Here is an 18,740-nt window from a genome sequence, read left to right as displayed (position 1 = left end):
TATTCAGTGGCATTAGTACAGAATCTGTTGTCTCTAACAGCCCTACCGTTGTGAAGGTTTTGTGCTGACCTAGAGCCAGCTTCATCCCTACAAGTCTATTACTGTTCAGTTATTCTTCATTACACTGTTCTCTCTCTATATATATAGCCAATTACTCAGATTCTTTTTATAAGAAAAACTGAATTTGACCTTGTTTTGATAATTGTTACAGTTTTTCAGTAATTAGTGAGCAAATCACATGAGCTGATTTCATCAGCTAAGAGTTATTGACAGAATGTCAGTATGTGTATTACAGAAATGAAATTCTGAATGCACTTCTCTTCACTTGCTCCTACTGCGTGTGTCTCACTTTGCCCCCATCAGACTATTGAGTATTATACCTCTGCATGTCCACTGCTCTTGAAAGCGCCTGCTTGGTAACCACCGTACAGAATCACAACCTGGCTGAGGTTGGAAGGGACCGCTGGAGGTCATCTGCTCCAACCCTTCAGTCAAGCAGAGCCACCTACAGCAGGTTACCCAGGACCATGTCCAAACGGCACATGAGGCAGTCATACCATCCCCCACAGTATGTGTATCATCAGAACAATACTAAATGGTCTCCATATACTTTCTTGGGTTTGTGATGCCATTAAATCTTTCAGATTAAAGCATTTGGATTCAGGAAAGCTGTGGGTGGGAGTAGAGGATTTCTCTATTCCCAAACTAATACTTGCTCTATCCCACACTCTGGCCAACATCTCTACTTGGATGTCACCAGCAGATGCCACAAGGTTGTTCTAGGACTCCCTTAACTTGTGCGTGTGTATTTCAGCTCTTGTTAGACTACAGTTGTCTTCCTCGTGCCTGCCCTAGAGCCTGTGGATCCCTCTCAGTGTAGGCAGGCATAGCTGCTCCATGCTGGTGTTCTGCTGGGTAGAGAAAGGAGCACTGCTAGTTAGGCAGAACAGAAACACAACCCATTTCAGCTTAGTTCCTCCCCAGTACCAAGTGAAAGCACCATGCAGAAAATATTTCCCAGATAAAAGGATGGAGAGACTGAGGCAGAGGTATCTGAGGGTTAGGCCGTACAGAGTGGAAGCAAAGGGGGTGATGCAGAGCAGGACACAGGGCAGGTATCATTGATGCAACAGTATCAGCATCCAGTGATTTTGGCATCCCTTGGAATAGAGATTTTTGGAATCACAGTACCACTGTGGTATCAGTCTGTTTCACTTCTCTGCCCACGTTCCTCCCTTCATCTGTACTGAAAAGATTCAATACAGATACTCCCATTCCTTGTATACAAATACAATATACACACCTGTTCATTGTGGGGGTTTTGTTGTTTTGAGATTTAATGTTTAGCAATTGGAGTAGCTTCTTGTCATAAATCACTGCTGTGGGACAATTCTGTAACTGTATTTATTTGTAACATCTTTTATACCACATCCATCAGTTAATTCTCACTGTCTTTAAATACCCCCACCTGTAGTTTTAAGTGATTAATAACTCTCTCTTATGCTTGTCCAGCTGGAGATACTGTACAGGGACCAAAGAGTTGTCCTCAAAAATCACGTGGTTTGAAAACTGCTGCAAGCTGGACATGCAAAAAAAAATTATGACTAAAAATCACTAGTCACCTCTAAAGACATAAGCCTCCAGCTTTTCTCATACAAAGACAGAATTTGCTCCATTTTTACAGGATATGTATGTTTTTATGGGTCATACTTGTGCACTGAAACAAAGGCTAGGTATGTACCAATGAACTGAAAAAAATTAATCATTTGGTATTTCTGGGTTCCACAGCTGTGTCTGAATTAAACCTGTGCAGCAACTTGTCCTAAGGTACCACTACTAAACTTAAAAATCAAAGATCCAGCACCACTTGCTTCAGTTGGGTTTAAGCACCATTTACATATCTTTAGTGAGTATTAAAACAGAGTGAAATAAAAGTAGTTACTCTTTATGAGGCTTTACATTTGCTTTAAATATTGCTATGATTTTAGATGGGATTTAACAGTAATTGGACAAATTCTCAGTTTATGTTCTCATAACTTGAGTTGAAATCAGTGTAGTTTTCAGTTTGTCACAACTATTAATCTGATCCGGTATGATACTCACTGCACTCATTGTAAGTCATTTTAGTAGTATGTTTTCTCCAGCATAGGTCACTTTTCTTGTGCATGGGGTTTCTTAGGAGCTAGAAATCCTGGTATGTAACCACTATTGTTCTCAAAGACTTTGAGAGCACTGAACAATTTACCAGGGCACATAGTGATAGGACAAGGGGCAATGGGTTTAAACTAAATGAGGGTAGATTTAGATTAAACATTAGGAAGAAATTCTTCACTATGAGGGTGGTGAGGCACTGGAACAGGTTGCCCAGAGAGGTTGTGGATGCCCCATCCCTGGAAGTGTTCAAGGCCAGGTTGGATGAGGCTTTGGGCAACCTGGTCTAGTGGAGTCTGTCCCTGCCCATGGCAGGGGGGTTGGAACTAGATGATCTTTAAGGTCCCATCCAACCCAAACCATTCTATGATTCTAGGATTCTAGTTAAAAAAAAATTACAATGATATGTAAATTAATGTTATAACAAAGATTCCCATGCATTTAGCTGAAGGTCAGGTGTCATGTTATATTGTTACACTATCATCTATGCTTTCAGGAAGCTTGATTTGCCTTTTATAGAATCCTAGAATCATAGTGTGCACTCGATCCCACTGTCCATGTCGCCGACAAAGATGTTGAACAGTGCCGGTCCCGGTACCAACCCCTGAGGGATGCCACTCATCACTGGTCTCCACTTGGACACTGAGTCGTTGACAAAACTCTTTGAGTGCGACCATCCAGCCAATTCCTTATCCACTGCGTGGTCCATCCATCAAATTCATGTCTCTCCAATTTAGAGACAAGGATGTCATGTGGGACAGTGTCAAATGCCTTGCATAAGTCCAGGTAGATGATGTCAGTTGCCCTTCCCTTATCCACCAACGCTGTAATCCCATCATAGAAGGCCACCAAATGTGTCAGGCACGATTTGCCCTTAGTGGAGCCGTGTTGGCTGTCCCCAGTCACCTCCTTGTTTTCCATGTGCCTGAGCATAGTCTCCAGGAGGGTTTGCTCCATAATCTTGCCAGGCACAGAGGTGAGACTGGCCTGTAGTTCCCTGGGTCTTGCTTTTTTCCCTTCTTAAAAATGGGGGTTATGTTTCCCCTTTACCAGTTGGCAGGAACTTTGCCAGACTGACAGGACTTCTCAAATATGATGGACAGTGGCCTGGCCACTTCATCTGCCAGTTCCCTCAAGACCCGCGGATGCATCTCGTCAGGTCCCATGGACTTGTGCACCTTCAGGTTCCTTAGATATTCTTGAACCTGATCTTCTCCTACAGTGGGCGGTTCTGCATTCTCCCAGTCCCTGCCTTATGTGACCTGGGCAGTGTGGCTCAAGCATTTGCCACTGAAGACTGAGGCAAAGAAGTCGTTGAGTACCTCAGCCTTCTCCATATCCTGGGTAACCAGGTCACCCATTTCATTCTGGAGGGGACCCACATTTTCCCTCATCCTCTTTTTCTCACTGACATTCCTATAGAAGCTTTTCTTGTTGTCCTTGACATCCCTGGCCAGATTTAATTCTATCAGGGCTTTGACTTTCCTAACCTGCTCCCTGGCTGCTCAGACAGTTTCTCTGTATTCTTCCCAGGCTACCTGCCCTTGCTTCCACCCTCTGTAGGCTTCCTTTCTGTGTTTGACTTTGCCCAGGAGCTCCTTGTTCATCCACAGGGGCGTCTTGGTGTTTTTGCTTGACTTCCTCTTTGTTGGGATGCATCGCTCCTGAGCTTGGAGGAGGTGACCCTTGAATATTAGCCAGCTGTCTTGGGCCCCTCTTCCTTCCAGGGCTTTGTCCCCTGGTATTCTACCAAGCAGATCCCTGAAGAGGCCAAAGTCTGCTCTGCTGAAGTCCAGGGTAGTGAGCTTGCTGTGTCCCCTCCTCGCTGCCCTGAGGACCCTGAATTCCATCATTTCGTGGTCACTGCAGCCAAGGCTGCCCTTGAGCTTGACATCCCCTACCAGGCCCTCCTTATTGGTGAGAACAAGGGCCAGCATGGCACCTCTCCTCGTGGGGTCCTCTATCACTTGGAGAAGGAAGTTGTCATCAACACATTCCAGGAACTTCCTGGATTGCTTGTGCCCTTCTGCGTTGTCCCTCCAACAGATGTCGGGGTGGTTGAAGTCTCCCATAAGGACCAGGGCTTGTGAGCGTGAGGCTGTTCCTATCTGCCTATAGAGGGCTTCATCTGCTCGGTCCCCCTGGTCAGGTGGCTTGTAGCAGACCGCTGCTATGATGTCCCCTGCCCCAGCTCTCCCTTTAATCCTGACCCACAGGCTCTCAGTCAGCTCCTCATCCATCCCCAGGTGGAGCTCCATGCACTCCAGCTGGTCATTGACATAGAGGGCAATGCCCCATGCTCACCTGCCCTTCCGAAAAAGCCTGTACCCTTCCTTCCCAACACTCCAGTCACAGGAGCTGTCCCACCACGTCTCTGTAATGCCCATAAGGTCCTAGCCTTGCAGGCGCACACACGTCTCCAGCTCCTCTTGTTTATTCCCCATGCTCTGTGCGTTCACGTAGAGGCATTTCAGTTGTGCCCCCATTGAGGCTCACTTACTGGCTGGGGTGGCTGGAATTCTTTTGATGTATTCTCCCAGTGTTACCCTGTTGGTTCCTGTTGCATCTGGAGCCCCTGGCTCGTCTCCTCTAGGCTTCGAGCGTGCTGTAGTGCATCCAGCACGTCTCTGAGCAGTAGGCTGAGGGCCCTTGCCAGCGCCCCGTCCCTCTGACCCGGGCACATCATCCCACAACTTGTCGCTGGCAAGCCTGATGTTATCCCCCTCCTCCTTCGAGCCTAGTTTAAAGCTCTGTCGATGAGCCCTGCTAGTTCCTGGGCAAAGATCCTCTTCCCCCTTTGAGAGTGACGAATCCCATCAGGTTTTATCAGGCCCGATACCATGTAGGCCGCCCCATTGTCAAAGAACCCAAAGTTGTGGCGTTGACACCAGCCACAGAGCCATGCATTTATGGACTCTGTCCGCCTGTTCCACCCAAGATTGCTGCCCTCACCTGGAAGGAGGGAGGAGAATATTACCTGCGCCCCTGAATCCTTCAGTGACTGTCCTAAGAGCCTGAAGTCCCTTTTGATTGCTTTCATGGTACGTGTCTCTGCTTCATCCCTACCCACATGGAGGAGCAGCAGTGGGTAATAGTCAGAGGGCTGTACCAGGCTGGGGAGTTTCCTAGTGATGTCCTTGATACAGGCCCTGGGGAGGCAGCAGACTTCTCTGAAAGGAGGGTCTGCCCTGCATATCGGGCCCTCTGTACCCTTCAGAAGGGAGTCCCCTAAGACTGTAACTCTCCTTTTCTTCTTCGTGGGGGTGGTCGCAACCTGAGGCATGGGCCTTTTGGGCCTAGGTGCTACCTCTGGTGTAGCTTGACTGTCATCCATATCCTCACTTGAGCAGCCTTCCACAGCCAGAGCCTCCTACCTGTTGCACAGGGGTACATGGGAAGGCAAGGTGGGTGAGGAGGAGAAGGTTCGCCTGCCACGCCGCACGTGGACTTGTTTCCATTCACTCCCCTCTTTGAGGCTGCTGCCTTCTGCCTGGCAAGGGGAGGACACAGGGTCCCCTCCACTTTGGCTTTGGTCTGTTGGCTGTCCCTGTTTCTGCCTCAGAGAGGGCAGAGCTTGGCTCCACCAGTCTATCTCTCTCTCAGCCTCTCTGATGCTCCTTAACCTCTCCACTTCTTCACAGAGTTCTGCCACCAGGCTGAGCAGATCGTCCACCTGGTCACACCTCAGGCAGCCAATCTCACTACTGCCTTCCCCTACTAGTGCCAACCTCAGACACTCCCGGCAGCCTGAGAGCTGCGTGGCTGCATGTTTCTGTGGCAGCTCCGTCTGTGTTGCCACATGCCTTCTGGTGAGCACAGAGCTTAGGGCTTTCTGCCTGGTGGGTGCCGTGGCTGAACTCCTTCTATGAGAGAGCGATGACCACCAGTGGACTCCCCTCGAGCAGGTAAACTGACTACGCCCTACCCGCATGAACTGCTGCGCAAACTGCCGCGCAAACTGCCATGCCACACCTTGGCTGACGCGCCACGCTCTGTTTGCCCGGTCTGTTCACCACACTCCGGGTCCATTTCTAAGTGAAAGTAGCATGATCCATCACCATCCAGCATGCTGAAGCCACTTGCCTCTTTACAACTGAGGAGTAAAATGCTTCCTTTTTTGATCAGTAATGCCGTATACTCACTGCACGTGTAAACAACAGCCTGCATTCTGATCGGCAGAGAATAAAAATTTATGATCCCAGTCAGAGTCAACCATTAAAAAAGAAACACTCTGAAAACATAATCCCCTGTTCTCCAAGTTTCTCAAAATTCTAATTCACATGTATTACTACACAGGTCTCACTTCACTATGTTTGCTGTGTTCTTATTAGTAGAAGCTTTTAGTTGGATAAAAACGCCGGTAGAGGAGAGACTTGGACTGGGTGACCTCTAAGCTCAGTGAGCCATTAAACAAGTGACATCCTGGTAGACTTGCAGAATAATTAAAATTTAAATGCAAAGGCATATTATCACTGCTGGATGTATGCAAATTGTTAACTGTTTATAAAATGCAAGAAAGAGTGTCAATGTCACTTGATGGTTTGGATGTAACATATATACAACTTGAGTGTTTGAATTTCCTATATGCGGCCAGTTACACATCTGAATGCTGTATATGGTGTTAAAGCATTAAAGCTTAGGACAAAATTTGTCCTTAAAACATTAATTACACCAGGCAATCCTGTTAAATTCAATGAATTCAGCTGAATTTAATGAGGGTTCCTGGTGTAAATGAGGGCAGAGCTCAGCTCTAAAACACAGCATGCATGTGTCATCTGGCTAAGTGAGAAAAGCTGTGGAAAGTATAGCCTGGATGAGCTGATTGTTGTATTCAAGTCTTAAAGCTTAATGTGCCTTAACAGAAGTTTTGCATTTAAATTTCCTCTTTTATTAAAAGAGGAGCAAAGAAGCTGTACTTCAGACATTCAGATAATCACATTATGCACAGAGACCCTGATCCTCAAAAGGACTTAAGCATCTCTCTGCCATTTCTAGTACCTAACTGCAGTTCAGGTGATAATGGCATCCCCTAACCAGCTGGTCATTTCTATTTTCCTGGGGCCTCAGTTTTGGACTGGACCCATTAAATGTCCCCCAAAAAGCATGTACAGACTTGCCTGAGACTCCGCAGCAGGCTTCAGCCGATGTACTGGAAAGGATGATCGTTCCTTCACCTACCCCATCCTTCATGTCAGCAAGAGCACTCATGCAGCCGTGCGCAAGCTGGATGAGCTCACTGACCCACCAGAAAAACTCACCGAGCCAGCAAACAACCCTCTTCAGATCCATCTTCATCCTGAGGCTTTCAACAGAAGGGTGTGCTGGGAATAACCACCCGCCTGGGTAGGCTGCCGGCTTGTCTGTGCTGCGGTGGCCTGAGAAGTGGTAGACAGACGATCCTTTTCTGAAGCCTTTGCTGTGGGTGTCTTGCAAATCAAACCGGGGAGGTGAATAAGCGGGGTATAGTCTGCATGCATAGCTAAGTCATGTCCCTCTTATTTGTGTAGCAGCTGACGCACTTAATGAACTGCACACGTTGTAGTCATCCAACAAAAGATTGCAAGATACATGGTACTCCCATCTCCAGTCATATTCAGCTGTAGTAAGCAGCATATATTCCCTCTCTGCTTCAATTTGCAATCAAGAAGTGTGTGAAAACAGGACTAAAGCATCAAATACAGATTTAAGTTTATTCCAGGTAGGTAGAACCACAGCAGCCAGAGTCAACCTCCCTGAGGTTGCTCCGGTAGCAACCCCGATTGCTGGTGTCCTGAGCCAAGGCTGGGGAAACCAAAGATGTTAGAACAAGGTGGATTTTATCCGTTAGCTCATACCTATAATGCGAGCTCAAAGGAAGATGTACACCCCTTCCACCCTGCTTTCTAGCCACTTAATAAAACATTGGGAAAAAAATGTATTTTAGCAGTCAGGTACGTAACATTGTAGGAACTTGCACAGAGTTTTTAGCATTTGAACAGCAGCTCAGTAGCACTGAATGCAAACTAGTTCCAGCACTAACTTTCAGGCAACGATAGTGGAAAGCTGCCTTCCTGCTTAGTTCTCCTAGTGAGCTTGGGAATTACAGATTTAGAGATTCTCACCTTCAAGGGGTGTGTGAGACGATCCTAACCTTGGTGGTAGGGAGGAACGGAAAGCTGGGGTGGGGAGGAGGACACAGGTGCTGCCTTATCCAAGTTGTTCTGGATCAACATCTGATCCTGTCCTAGCTCTGGGCAGCCATTTGCAGATGTTTATTATGAATGAGAGTAATTAAAATGAATCCACTGAAAGCCAGCAATAATGGCTTGTAATTTACGCACAAAGAGGGGGAAAAAATGGGATGTTACCTGCTTGACACAGGGAAGGAAGGAGGGAGAAGGTTCCTCTCTGGCTTTGAAAAATTGTCAAAACTGTCAGTGCTAAGCTGAAACTACTGAAGTAAAAAGCTGCAGAATAGAATTACCAGAGCTGTTTATAAAATAATCCACTATTTGCAGCACAGGGCATGAGCAAGTACTTCAGACACTGGCAGATGCTGCAGTGGCAGGCAGCAGGACTGAGCCCCAGCCCGGGGCTGCAGTAGCAGCCTGCGCCTAACCCAGCCACCGCTTTGTGTCCCCTTGCTGGACCATCACCGAGAACAGCTTCCCTCTTTCCCATCAACACCAGGTCAGCTTTAACTTGCCTGAATTATTTGGGGGGAAAAAACAAACAAACAAACAAAAAAAACCCCTGAGGGTGTACCCAAATCAAATTCTCCATCTCAAATGCCTGTGAGCACAGGGGAAACCGGAGCCCAGAGCTCAGCCTGGCTGCTGAGGGACGTGTCTGCCAACACCGGCAACCCCGGAGCACCACAGGGGCACGGAGCACACCCAGCCCAGTTTTCTACCGGCCCATGCGGCTCGTTCACAGGCACAACAGTTATTAATCGGTACCCTGAGAAGCATCATAGAAGGCAACAAAACACGGGGGCACTTCTCAAAATTAGTGCAGGTATCCCAGAGAGAACTGCAGTAAGGGAAACCAGCACTGAAAGAGATCCACAGCCTTTTAAATGCTGAATCTTTCCCCGAGCATTTGGGGTTTTGAAACATTGCTTCTTGTCTTATCTGAATATTTATATAGTTAATAAAAAATGAAAGCTAGTGACTAAGTTGCATAAAAAATAGGTTTTTTTCAAATCACAAGTATAGCGGAGTACCTTTTTGCAAACATACAAAATATTCTGGGAATCAAGCTGTAAAGTCACAATAAGTGCAGCAAATCAGATCAATTCTGGATCTTTCAGCCAGGAATATTTAAATTGTAACACTAATTCATCCCCCAGTGAGCTGATATATTTATTTGGCTTCGGGAAATAGAAGACAGCTGGCGGTGACCCTATTTCAGGGAGAGGGAAGGGAACCTGAGAATTTCTATCATTTTCACAGGGAAGACTCCCAAAAAGATGATGTCATTTTTGAGCATAGCACAGGTCAGGCCCACAGCCTCTGCCTGGCCACGTATCTAAATCCACTGTTTGGCTACTAGGGATATTCTTCAAAGCAGTGCTCAGCTGCCACCGCAGTCTTTATGTGCAGCGGTGTCTGTCGGCTGCTAGGGAATGATTGCCTTTGTCAGGAAACCCTCCCTTCTCGTACGTTCCTTGTTCAGGCTAAATCCTGGAGTCGAAAACCAGGCAGGACAGTGCCTGTTCTGCCAGTAGGACCCGATGCTCCGAGTGCACGAAGATTTTGTACTTGTCAAGTTCAGCAAGCAGGACAGGCAGCTACCAGCTCCTGCAGCCACTTGGGAAGCAGCACAGCCCCGGCTCTCCGCAGCCCAGGGCGAGACCCCCCCTCACCGTCCGCACTTCCCTTCATTTGTAGGCACCCCGAAGTGCCTGGTGCGGATGTTACTAGTTAACTACTAACTGGCTGTGAAATGCCTTTGCATTAAGATATCCAGCCAAAGGACACATAACAAGGGACGGCAGCATCACAGATTTTGCAGCCATCTGGTTGCCCACCTAATTTATTAGAAAGCCCACTGACCATGCACAGTTTGCTCGGAGTCTTGCAGAAAACATGGCCACTGCTCTCTTAAGCTGGTTGTGAAGAAACAGGTATGCACCACATGGGAAAAGTTTGGATTAAAGTGGAAAATAATACATAGGTACCAAAAAAAACTATCTTCAAAGCCCTCAATTCAGTACCATTTCTCCTACCTTTTTTTTAAACTCTAATCCTGGAGGACTTGAAATATTCCCCTTGCCTGAGTTAATGCTGCCAACGTGATGTTACTGGAACCACTTTTACATAAATTTTCATACTACATCAATGCACCAAGATTTTCCACTAGCTGCGGTAAAACAGGCTCATGTTTTCGGACCAAAAATCAACCTCACTTTGCACTTTTAGATACATGGTATGTGAGGGAGAACCCCCCCCCCCCCAAACACAAAAAATCGCCATGAAAATAAACTGCGTTTTTCATCTGAAGGAATGGTATGTCCTCCCTCCCTCTTCTTCACTCTCTGGAGTGTTTTCTATTAATATTAATGTTTTTTTCTGCCCAACTGTTTCCTCCCAGTGTAATCTCCCATGCAATCTCTTCACAGGTGTAGAATCTTTATACCAGCCCCAAATTGCTTTTTTCCTAGCTGACAAAAAAAACCCCAACACAACCCCCCCCAAAACAAACCTAAACTACTTTTGGGGAGCAAAGCTTTCACCCTTTCAAAGACACCTGAAGGGTATGGACTCAAAAGCGTTGACAGTAAGACCCCCGCAGCCCCCGCCACCTCTCAGTAGCAGAATGCATTGTGCTATGAAAATGATGAACGATCTTTAGCAAGGCGATCGTGTGTTATTCTTGACAGCCAGGAGATGGGAGCTGTACCAAGTGTATATATTCCTCCAGAGAGGCAACAAAACAAGGTGGTTTAGTCCTGCTTCCCAGGTCACATCCTACATCAGTGAGCTGTTGAAAGCGATCGCTGCGGGCAGCTGCTTTACTGTCCGTCCCTCATCACTGTCTCCAAACTGTAAATCTCTCCTGAGGAGAGTGCGTTACCTGCTCTCTCTCCCCAGCTGCTCCCCGAGTCTGCTACGGGATGGCTGTGCTGTGAATGGGGGTTCCTGAGAGCCCACACTGCTGCCTCCACTTCTCCTTCTGCAGAGAGAGGGAGAGAGAGAGAAACGGAAAGGCCCACAGGAGAAATGCACAGTTTCATGGTGACTTCTGCTAAAAAAAAAAAGAAAACAAAAGCAGAAAGAGGATGAATTAGATTGGATACCAGGGACTGATGCCAGCACGAGGAGAAAGCAGTCATTTTACTTTACATTCGGAAACACAATTTTCTGTGGCACACAAGTCAAAGGAATAAAACTTGCCGCAGGCAGTAACTGTCATTTATTCCGGTAACTGTACCTTGAAAAATCCCCAAAGTTTATTCCCGGACCAGGATGCCCCAGTGTGCTGTGCAAGAGGACACTCAAGTGCCCCTTCCAGGCAAGTGGCGCACAAATCCCTGAACCGATGAGGCACACGACACAGCACAGCGTCTGTGCGAGCCTGCCCGAGGCGTGTCTGGACATAGTTAAACTTCGTATTTGCTAGCAGCACTGATTTTTCAGCCACTGCACAAAAGCCAATACAGGCTGAACGGAGCGCCGGCTGGGCGTGCATTTTGTGAGCGTGGGCTGTGCCTGCACCCCCTCCCACAAATTGAGCCCCTGCTGACAGAACGAAGGGTCAGCTGTGTCCCTGCATCTCAGCTCGCTTGCAGCCCGAGACCCTAAGGCAGGAAACATGCGCCTTTTTTATTCAGCCCTTCCAACTTTTAAGATAAAGGCTAGTACAACTTCAGTTCAAAATTGTAACTTTGTTTTCAGAAACGCTTAAAGAACTAAAGCACCTAGAAATGTTAAAAGTAACGGCTGCCACAATGCAAGGAAAACATTGTTGCCTGCTGAAGAAGGGCCGTGTGCCCACCCATAGGGAAGGAGAGGGGGAAAGTTCGACCATCCACCATCTGCTATATTAGGAAAGTGAGAGTCATGTTTATTCGGGAAACTGCAAGGCAGGAGCTTGTATCTGGCTGCAATCAGCCAGCACAGAGCCCGCACTCTCATCATCCATCGAGCACGTAGTACATCGGCCCTGCTGAAACCTTTGTCATTGGAAAGAGCAAATTCATACCAAAATGCTTCAGTGCCCATTGCTGGGGGGCTGCTTCTCCTGCGTAACCGCGTTTACTGAAACTGGACCAGCATGTCTAAATCTATTCTTCTGCATCTCACAGCTAAAGAAACTGAGGCACACAGTTAACGATTTGTCCCGTGTTACAGAGTAAGTCATTGCAGCACAAGGAGTAAAAGCTTATTAACAATTACAGTAACACCATTGTTCAACATGTCCTTAATGTCAGCACAAGAAAAAAAAGAAGCCCACACCCAAGTCAAAGTAATTTTATTAATAAGTCACAAGAGCAAATTGCTACATTTTACTGAAAGAAAACCACAGCTTTATGTACCAGGGCAGAACCAGGGAAGATGCATACTAAAATGCCGATTATGCAAATTTATCTTATGAGCATTTTTAGACAAGAATGAAGCAAGGTTTATTTTCTTTAATTAAAAACAGAATCCTACGTAGTTCATTAGCATGGATTCAGAGCAGAATGAATATTAATGTAGCCCACCTCTCCCAATTCTACCTGCCAGAAATATCAAGGAAAAAAGGGTTAGAAAATGGATTCCTGAGCAACTGTAAAGGCAACTGGCTAAAGTCACTGTAAGGCTGCTGGCATCTTTGAAAGGTCACAGTGATCAGGGAAATCTTTTTGACCAGAAAAAGGTAAACAATACAGCCACCTTCAAAAAAGGCAAGAAAGAGAATCTGGGGAACTACGGGCTGGCCAGCCTCACTTCAGTCCCCAGGCAAATTATGGAACAAACTATCATAGAAGCCATTCCAGGCACATGAAACACTAGGTGATGGGGAACACGCAGCAGATGCCATTCACCCTCAGCACAGCAAGGCTTTCAAAAGTGTGTCCCACACTAGCCTCATATCCGGACTGAGGAGATGAACAACATGGGTGGAAAACCTTGTGGACCATCGGCTCAAAACAGTCAGTGGTTCAAGTCTAACTGTCAAGTGGTCACAACTGACATTCCTTAGTAGTCATGTTGAACATCTTCCTTAACAACTTGGGGTGCAGAGAGCCCAGATAAGGACACTAGTTTGTCTATCCTGGAGAAGAGAAGGCTGAGAGGAGACCTAACTGCAGTTTCCACTACAGAAGGGACTGCGGAGAAGACAGAGCCAGACTCTTCTCAGGCATCAGTGAAAGGGGAAGAGACGACAACTACAAGTTGCAACCAGGAATTTGGCCATGAAGAACAAATGCTTGGCCATGAGAGCAGCTAAGTGCTGGAATGGGCACCCAGACAGGCTGTGCAACCTTTTCCACTGGAGGTTTCCAAACCTCAAGGTCTCGAGTAACTTTGTCTAGCTTTGAAGTTGGCCTGGTACTTCACAGGGGGTTTGACTAGGTGACCTCCAAATGACCTTTCAACGTAAATTTTTCTATGATTCTGTGATTCTAAGCTTATATGTAAATATACGCAATCAGTGAAAAGCCGCCAGTCACATTTATTCCGACAGGGCTCTGGGCTGTTCCACCTGTCAGGTCTTAGACACCATTACTGTGCTTCTTCAGCCAAAAACTTCACATACTGTTTCCGAGCAGGAAAATCATCAGCCGGCCTGTTGTACGCTGTCCAGACAGGTTCTCCAACGAATAGCCTCATGGCCTTCACATAATTCTGTCAAAGAACAAGAAGTCACAAGTAATTTAAGAGCTCCTTTCCAGTGGATCTTAATTCCAATGTTAACGGTTTCATTTGCACTTCTGTAGCAATTTTTGAAACTATTTCAAGATGGACTGACAGCTTCACATGTTCCAGAAAATTGTACCACTGCGCTGCTGTTCCTGCTCCCAGCTACTGCAGTGGGAGATTTTGCACCTATGCAGTGATATATTGTGTCACAACCCATGCCTCCAGGTCAGGCAGAGACAGTACTTCTCCCTGTTTCAAAGAAACCAACAAAATCCTGTCTTATGCAAATAATTTTGCACTGGATCCACAATACCGAGCAATGCAGCATCTAATTCCTACTTGCTTAGTTAAACAAGAGCAATCAGAACACCAAGATGGCTACAAAGTGCTTTTGAGGAATACCAGAGGCTTCAAAGCGAGAGCCATAAAAGCTGTACGGGGAGTGCATAAACTAGCCAAAAAATAATGCTATGGCAAAGGAAACGTCCCCAGATTTCAAAAAGAAAAGGAACAGGCCCTGCCACCAGCTAACCAAAAGAAAGCCAAGTGCAAAGGTCCAGCTGTGGCAGCAGAGAATGGGATTTTGCATCCTGCAGAAATGCTCCAACCACTGAGTTACGGGGAACTCTCCTCTCCTGTCAACTATGCTACAGGTTTAGACCCTGCCTATTTTGTAAACACTGCCAAGTGCTTACCTTGCACACAGGTGCTCGGCAATGTCAAGAAAAAGTTAGGTACCTAAAGAATGTAGCTGCAAAATGCAAGGGTCTAGGATAACCTAAAGATTTTACTTTGAAGATGGCACTTCTGTACTAAAGTTCCTGAAGTGGACAAAGATAAGACTTCTTGTGGATTCAACCCACAGCCCCTGACATTTTGTCTATGAAAAGAAAAAGCCTTAAACTAGCAATTGTAGCTGATTCACTTTGGATCTCAAAAGGCAGACATGAAAAGTCATGTTTTTCACCAAAGCAGCGTATCCCTTTTTTTACAGATCCAGTAACTGCTATCTGGACAGCTGATTCAAAATTATACCATTCTCAAGACTATGCCAGAGATGGGATTTTGCCACACAGGACACAGCACACATTTCCCCATTTTCCAGGGGTAACACTGAGGTTACAAACATATTTATAAAAGCCCACGAGGATGGACAACACAGACCAGGACTCCACATGCCAGTCTCACAATCCCATTGCCAAAAACACCCTCCAAAAGCAGGTCACCTCCTGTGAAACCAGCATCCAGTCTAACACACACTAGCTGCAAGTAGTGGCTCTGGACCCTTAAATCCTTCTTTCCCTGAAGGTGAATTAAGTACCCATGAAAAATGCCACTGCTGGACACAGATGTGCTTTATCACCACGAAGATACACAGTAAGGCAACACGGAAGGATCCATCTCCACCTCAACCGACAGTGGGGGCAATTGCGTGAGGGACAGCCGCAGGGCTTGGCTCTCACACGGCTGTCACAGAAGAGGTGCTATGGATATCATGTGGCAATGACTTGCAGTTACAGCTGACGAGAGGAAGCTGAATTTGTGACCTGAAGATGAAAGGTTCAGATGCTGTGAATTATTTAGTATTTTTCATATTCCTACTTCATATTTAATATGTTTTGCTAATGAACTGCAAGTCTCAGGGCATGTAGTTACTAATGTGATATATACTTGCATGGATTTGTCATCAAAATTTACAGTAATCTATAACAACATACGTTCTCATCCAGAGTAAATCGGTGATAAATGCCGGCAGGGAGGGTTATCATGTCTCCTTTTTCCATGGAAATCCGGATCCATTGGTCATCCTTGTCTCGAACATCAAAATAGCCAGATCCATCCAAGATGTAGCGTATTTCATCATCTAGGTGTAAATGTTCTTCATAAAATGTTTTTATCTAGAAAGAGCAAGTATCTCTTGAAACTACTGAGCACAGAAAAACTGCAAAGAAATCTGGTAGAAACACGTGGCAAAGCAGACAAAGGCTTTCAAAGGGTAACTGCACAGTGATTTACCTAACAGATGAGACCAAAGTGGTTAAAATGGCCAATACAGCCAGCCAGACCCTATCTCAGGACACTTCTAAGCAGGCTGCTATGTTTCCTTTGGAAGACAGGAATTTCTCTGATGAGAAACAGCAGCTATAGCTGCACGTAACCAGTCTCTGAATAATGGTAATGCTTACACCTGTTTGAGAGAGGGGCACGTAAATCTTCCCACTGCAGGATTTGGTCCTCACAGTTGTGCAGTTTAATTATTTTGTGCCTTTTTTTTTTCCCCGACATGTAAAAATAAAATAAATAAAAAAATAAAATAGAGCTACAGATTATCTCCCCTCTTTTACACTGGTGTAGAGTCGAATTAGCCCCGCAGGCTACTACAACTCTATGTGAAAATGCAGTTATTGCCAAACAGGGCCCATCTACAGCAATCTGATGTAAACAGGATGTCATGCCTGCCCCCACACAGTGAGCCCCAGCTCCGGGCTCTCTCCTCCAGAGCAGCAGCAGCAACGTGCTCATTTTTTCCAGAACCGTGAATTCTTTGTACATTTCACAGCACAGAACAAAACATGCTTTAAAGGTTCAATTAGCAGAGAACTGAGCCGGTTAGCACACAGAGAGCAGTGTGATGCCAGCTACTGTCACCTGCTCAGGCCTGGATACTGTTCAGCCATGCTAGCGCAGGTGTCCCTCAGCCAGTGCTGAGGCAGCACAGCAGGATGAGCAAAAGTCTGTATGTCCTGTCAATAACGGCCCGTCTCCGTGTCAGGCAGAGCCCACCCAAGCAACTGGAGTTACTACCTAATTCACCTTCTCATCAGTTTAAAACCAATATAACACAAACGGTCTTAAAACAAACTGGTAAATGGAAATTCAATGAAAATATGGAAGTGCCACTGGGCTGCTGTCCTCAGGTCAGAGCAGCATGCCAGCACCTGGAGGCCAGGAGGAAAAAACTCCTTCTAGGAGGCTAATCTGAGAGCCTGGCACTATTTGCGTTCAACTGTTATGAAATAGCCAAGGTGCCAGCTTCCCAAGGTAAAAAAAAAAAAAAAAAAAAAATCTTCTTGTACAGGGAATGCACCCCTCTGATTCCACGAGGTTAACATTTGCTTTGAAAAGACGTATTTTGCAAGCAGCCATTAGGATGTTCCAGCCTTCAAAGCCTGTGCCCAGCTGGCAACCGCCTGCCTTCATCCCGGGGAGGCTCTCGGAGGACAGGTCAGCATCGGCAGGGCTCTGCTGGTAGGAATCTTAGATTTGAAGTGACACAGTAATGGAAACTATCCTTAAAACCTTTGAAGACAACCTACAGAAGCAAAAGGCCTCTGCTATTTTTAAAATAATATCAAAACTGCTTTTTTAATGTGAAGGACTTCGGTACAGGATGTATTTTACACATGGAAATCACACCTCAGGGTGTGCAGGTGTTGAGAAGCCGGCTGCACACTCTAGCGGTAGACTTCTGCGTGCAGATCCTTATTTAAAGCAAAAGACTCGCATACCTTTTCCTCGTAATTTGGAAGCTTGTCTTTATGTATGGTTACTATATCCATCCAAGAATAATTTTCTGCTCTCCGAATCTCTTTCAGACATGGATCAGTCTCATAGTTATCAGCATCCAACTAAAAATTAGGCAAGGGAAAAAAAAAAAAAAAAAAGGTATTCAGGCACAATTGCTTAAGACGCAATTCAGGGCACTACGGAGGAAAAGCCTGAGCCGTCAGGGGAGCGGATGGAGGGGCAGGGGGGCAGGTCGCTCAGTCAGCTGCCACAGGCGCACTAGGTGCCCCAGCCTCGTTAGATTTACCCGCACAGACACCTCCGAGGCCCCGCACGGGCCCTGCCGACGCCGGGCCCTGCCGAGCAGCGAGGCCTGCCGCGACTCAGGCCGCCCGTGGCGGCTCCGCCCGCCCCCCTCCGCCGCTTACTTTGCGGTAGATGACGCCGAGGCGGCGCAGCTGCTCCAGGCCGACGGCGCGGTTGGGCCGCAGGCGGTGTGGGGCCCGCTGGTCCTCCTGGGACTCGTCCATGTACCAGGCCTCCACCATGCCGCCGCCGGGCGCTCCGCTCCACCATGCGCTGGGCCGGGCGGGGCGTGAGGGGCCGGGGCAGGGACGGCGATCAGCCCCACAGAGGCGGCCTGCGGCGAAGAGACTTAAAGGTGCCGAACAGGGCGTACTGTGCAGCACACGCAGCTTTCGGGTTAGCGTGTAGGTAACGGCAGAGGTGATGAGAGCTGCTGGCAAAGGGGCTTCGCACTCGCACTGGCCCTCTTAGCTACAAGCTGGTTACAGCCCTCCTTACACCAAACCTCACAGCCGTTGCGTTTACACCGAGTCTGCCCTGGCAGTAATGATCTGGCTGAATTTACTGACAAGGCTCAGCCTCAAAGACCTGCATTGCAACACCACAATATGGAGAAATAAAAAATAAATTAGGTGGGGAAAAATAAAAGGTGGTAAGACATGCTGCGCAGAAAGCTTGTGTTGTCTTCATCCATAGAGACACTCACTGCCTGTGCAACCTGCTCCGGGTGACCTGCCTAGCTGTGGTGGACAAGACCAACTGCAGCGGTCCCCTCCTGCCTCCAGTTCTGTGATTCTATACAGTAAATAAACCAACCGCCAGCTACACGTGATGTGAGGATGGAGAAACAACTGAAAAACAAACCCTCCTTGGAATTTTTTTCCTTCCTAAAAAGTGTTTTATACTTACCAAAAGTGTTAACCACTATTTCTCAGATTCTTAGCA

General features: G+C 46.8%; 1 protein-coding gene across 2 annotated transcripts; it reads right to left on the bottom strand.

Annotated features, from left to right (window-relative positions):
- Positions 1 to 12,589: 12,589 nt before the first annotated feature.
- ADI1 (acireductone dioxygenase 1) lies at positions 12,590 to 18,094 on the bottom strand. 2 transcript variants are annotated; one of them, XM_075747229.1, is made up of 4 exons: positions 17,918 to 18,079; positions 17,492 to 17,611; positions 15,701 to 15,880; positions 12,590 to 13,967 (listed from the first exon to the last, which is right to left on the bottom strand). In XM_075747229.1, the coding sequence occupies exons 1-4, from the start codon at positions 18,035 to 18,037 to the stop codon at positions 13,845 to 13,847; spliced, it is 543 nt and encodes a 180-aa protein (XP_075603344.1). In that variant the 5' UTR covers positions 18,038 to 18,079; the 3' UTR covers positions 12,590 to 13,844. The 2 variants fall into 2 exon arrangements, with proteins under 2 accessions (XP_075603344.1, XP_075603345.1); XM_075747230.1 differs by lacking the exon at positions 12,590 to 13,967 and adding an exon at positions 15,350 to 15,529 and having other exon boundaries at positions 17,918 to 18,094.
- Between the last annotated feature and the right edge of the window lie 646 nt (positions 18,095 to 18,740).

Source organism: Balearica regulorum, chromosome 3 (genome assembly GCF_011004875.1).
Source record: "Balearica regulorum gibbericeps isolate bBalReg1 chromosome 3, bBalReg1.pri, whole genome shotgun sequence".
Lineage (NCBI taxonomy): Eukaryota > Metazoa > Chordata > Aves > Gruiformes > Gruidae > Balearica > Balearica regulorum.
The sequence above is the reverse complement of the archived record's forward strand: the minus strand, read 5'-3'. Positions and strand labels throughout refer to the sequence as shown.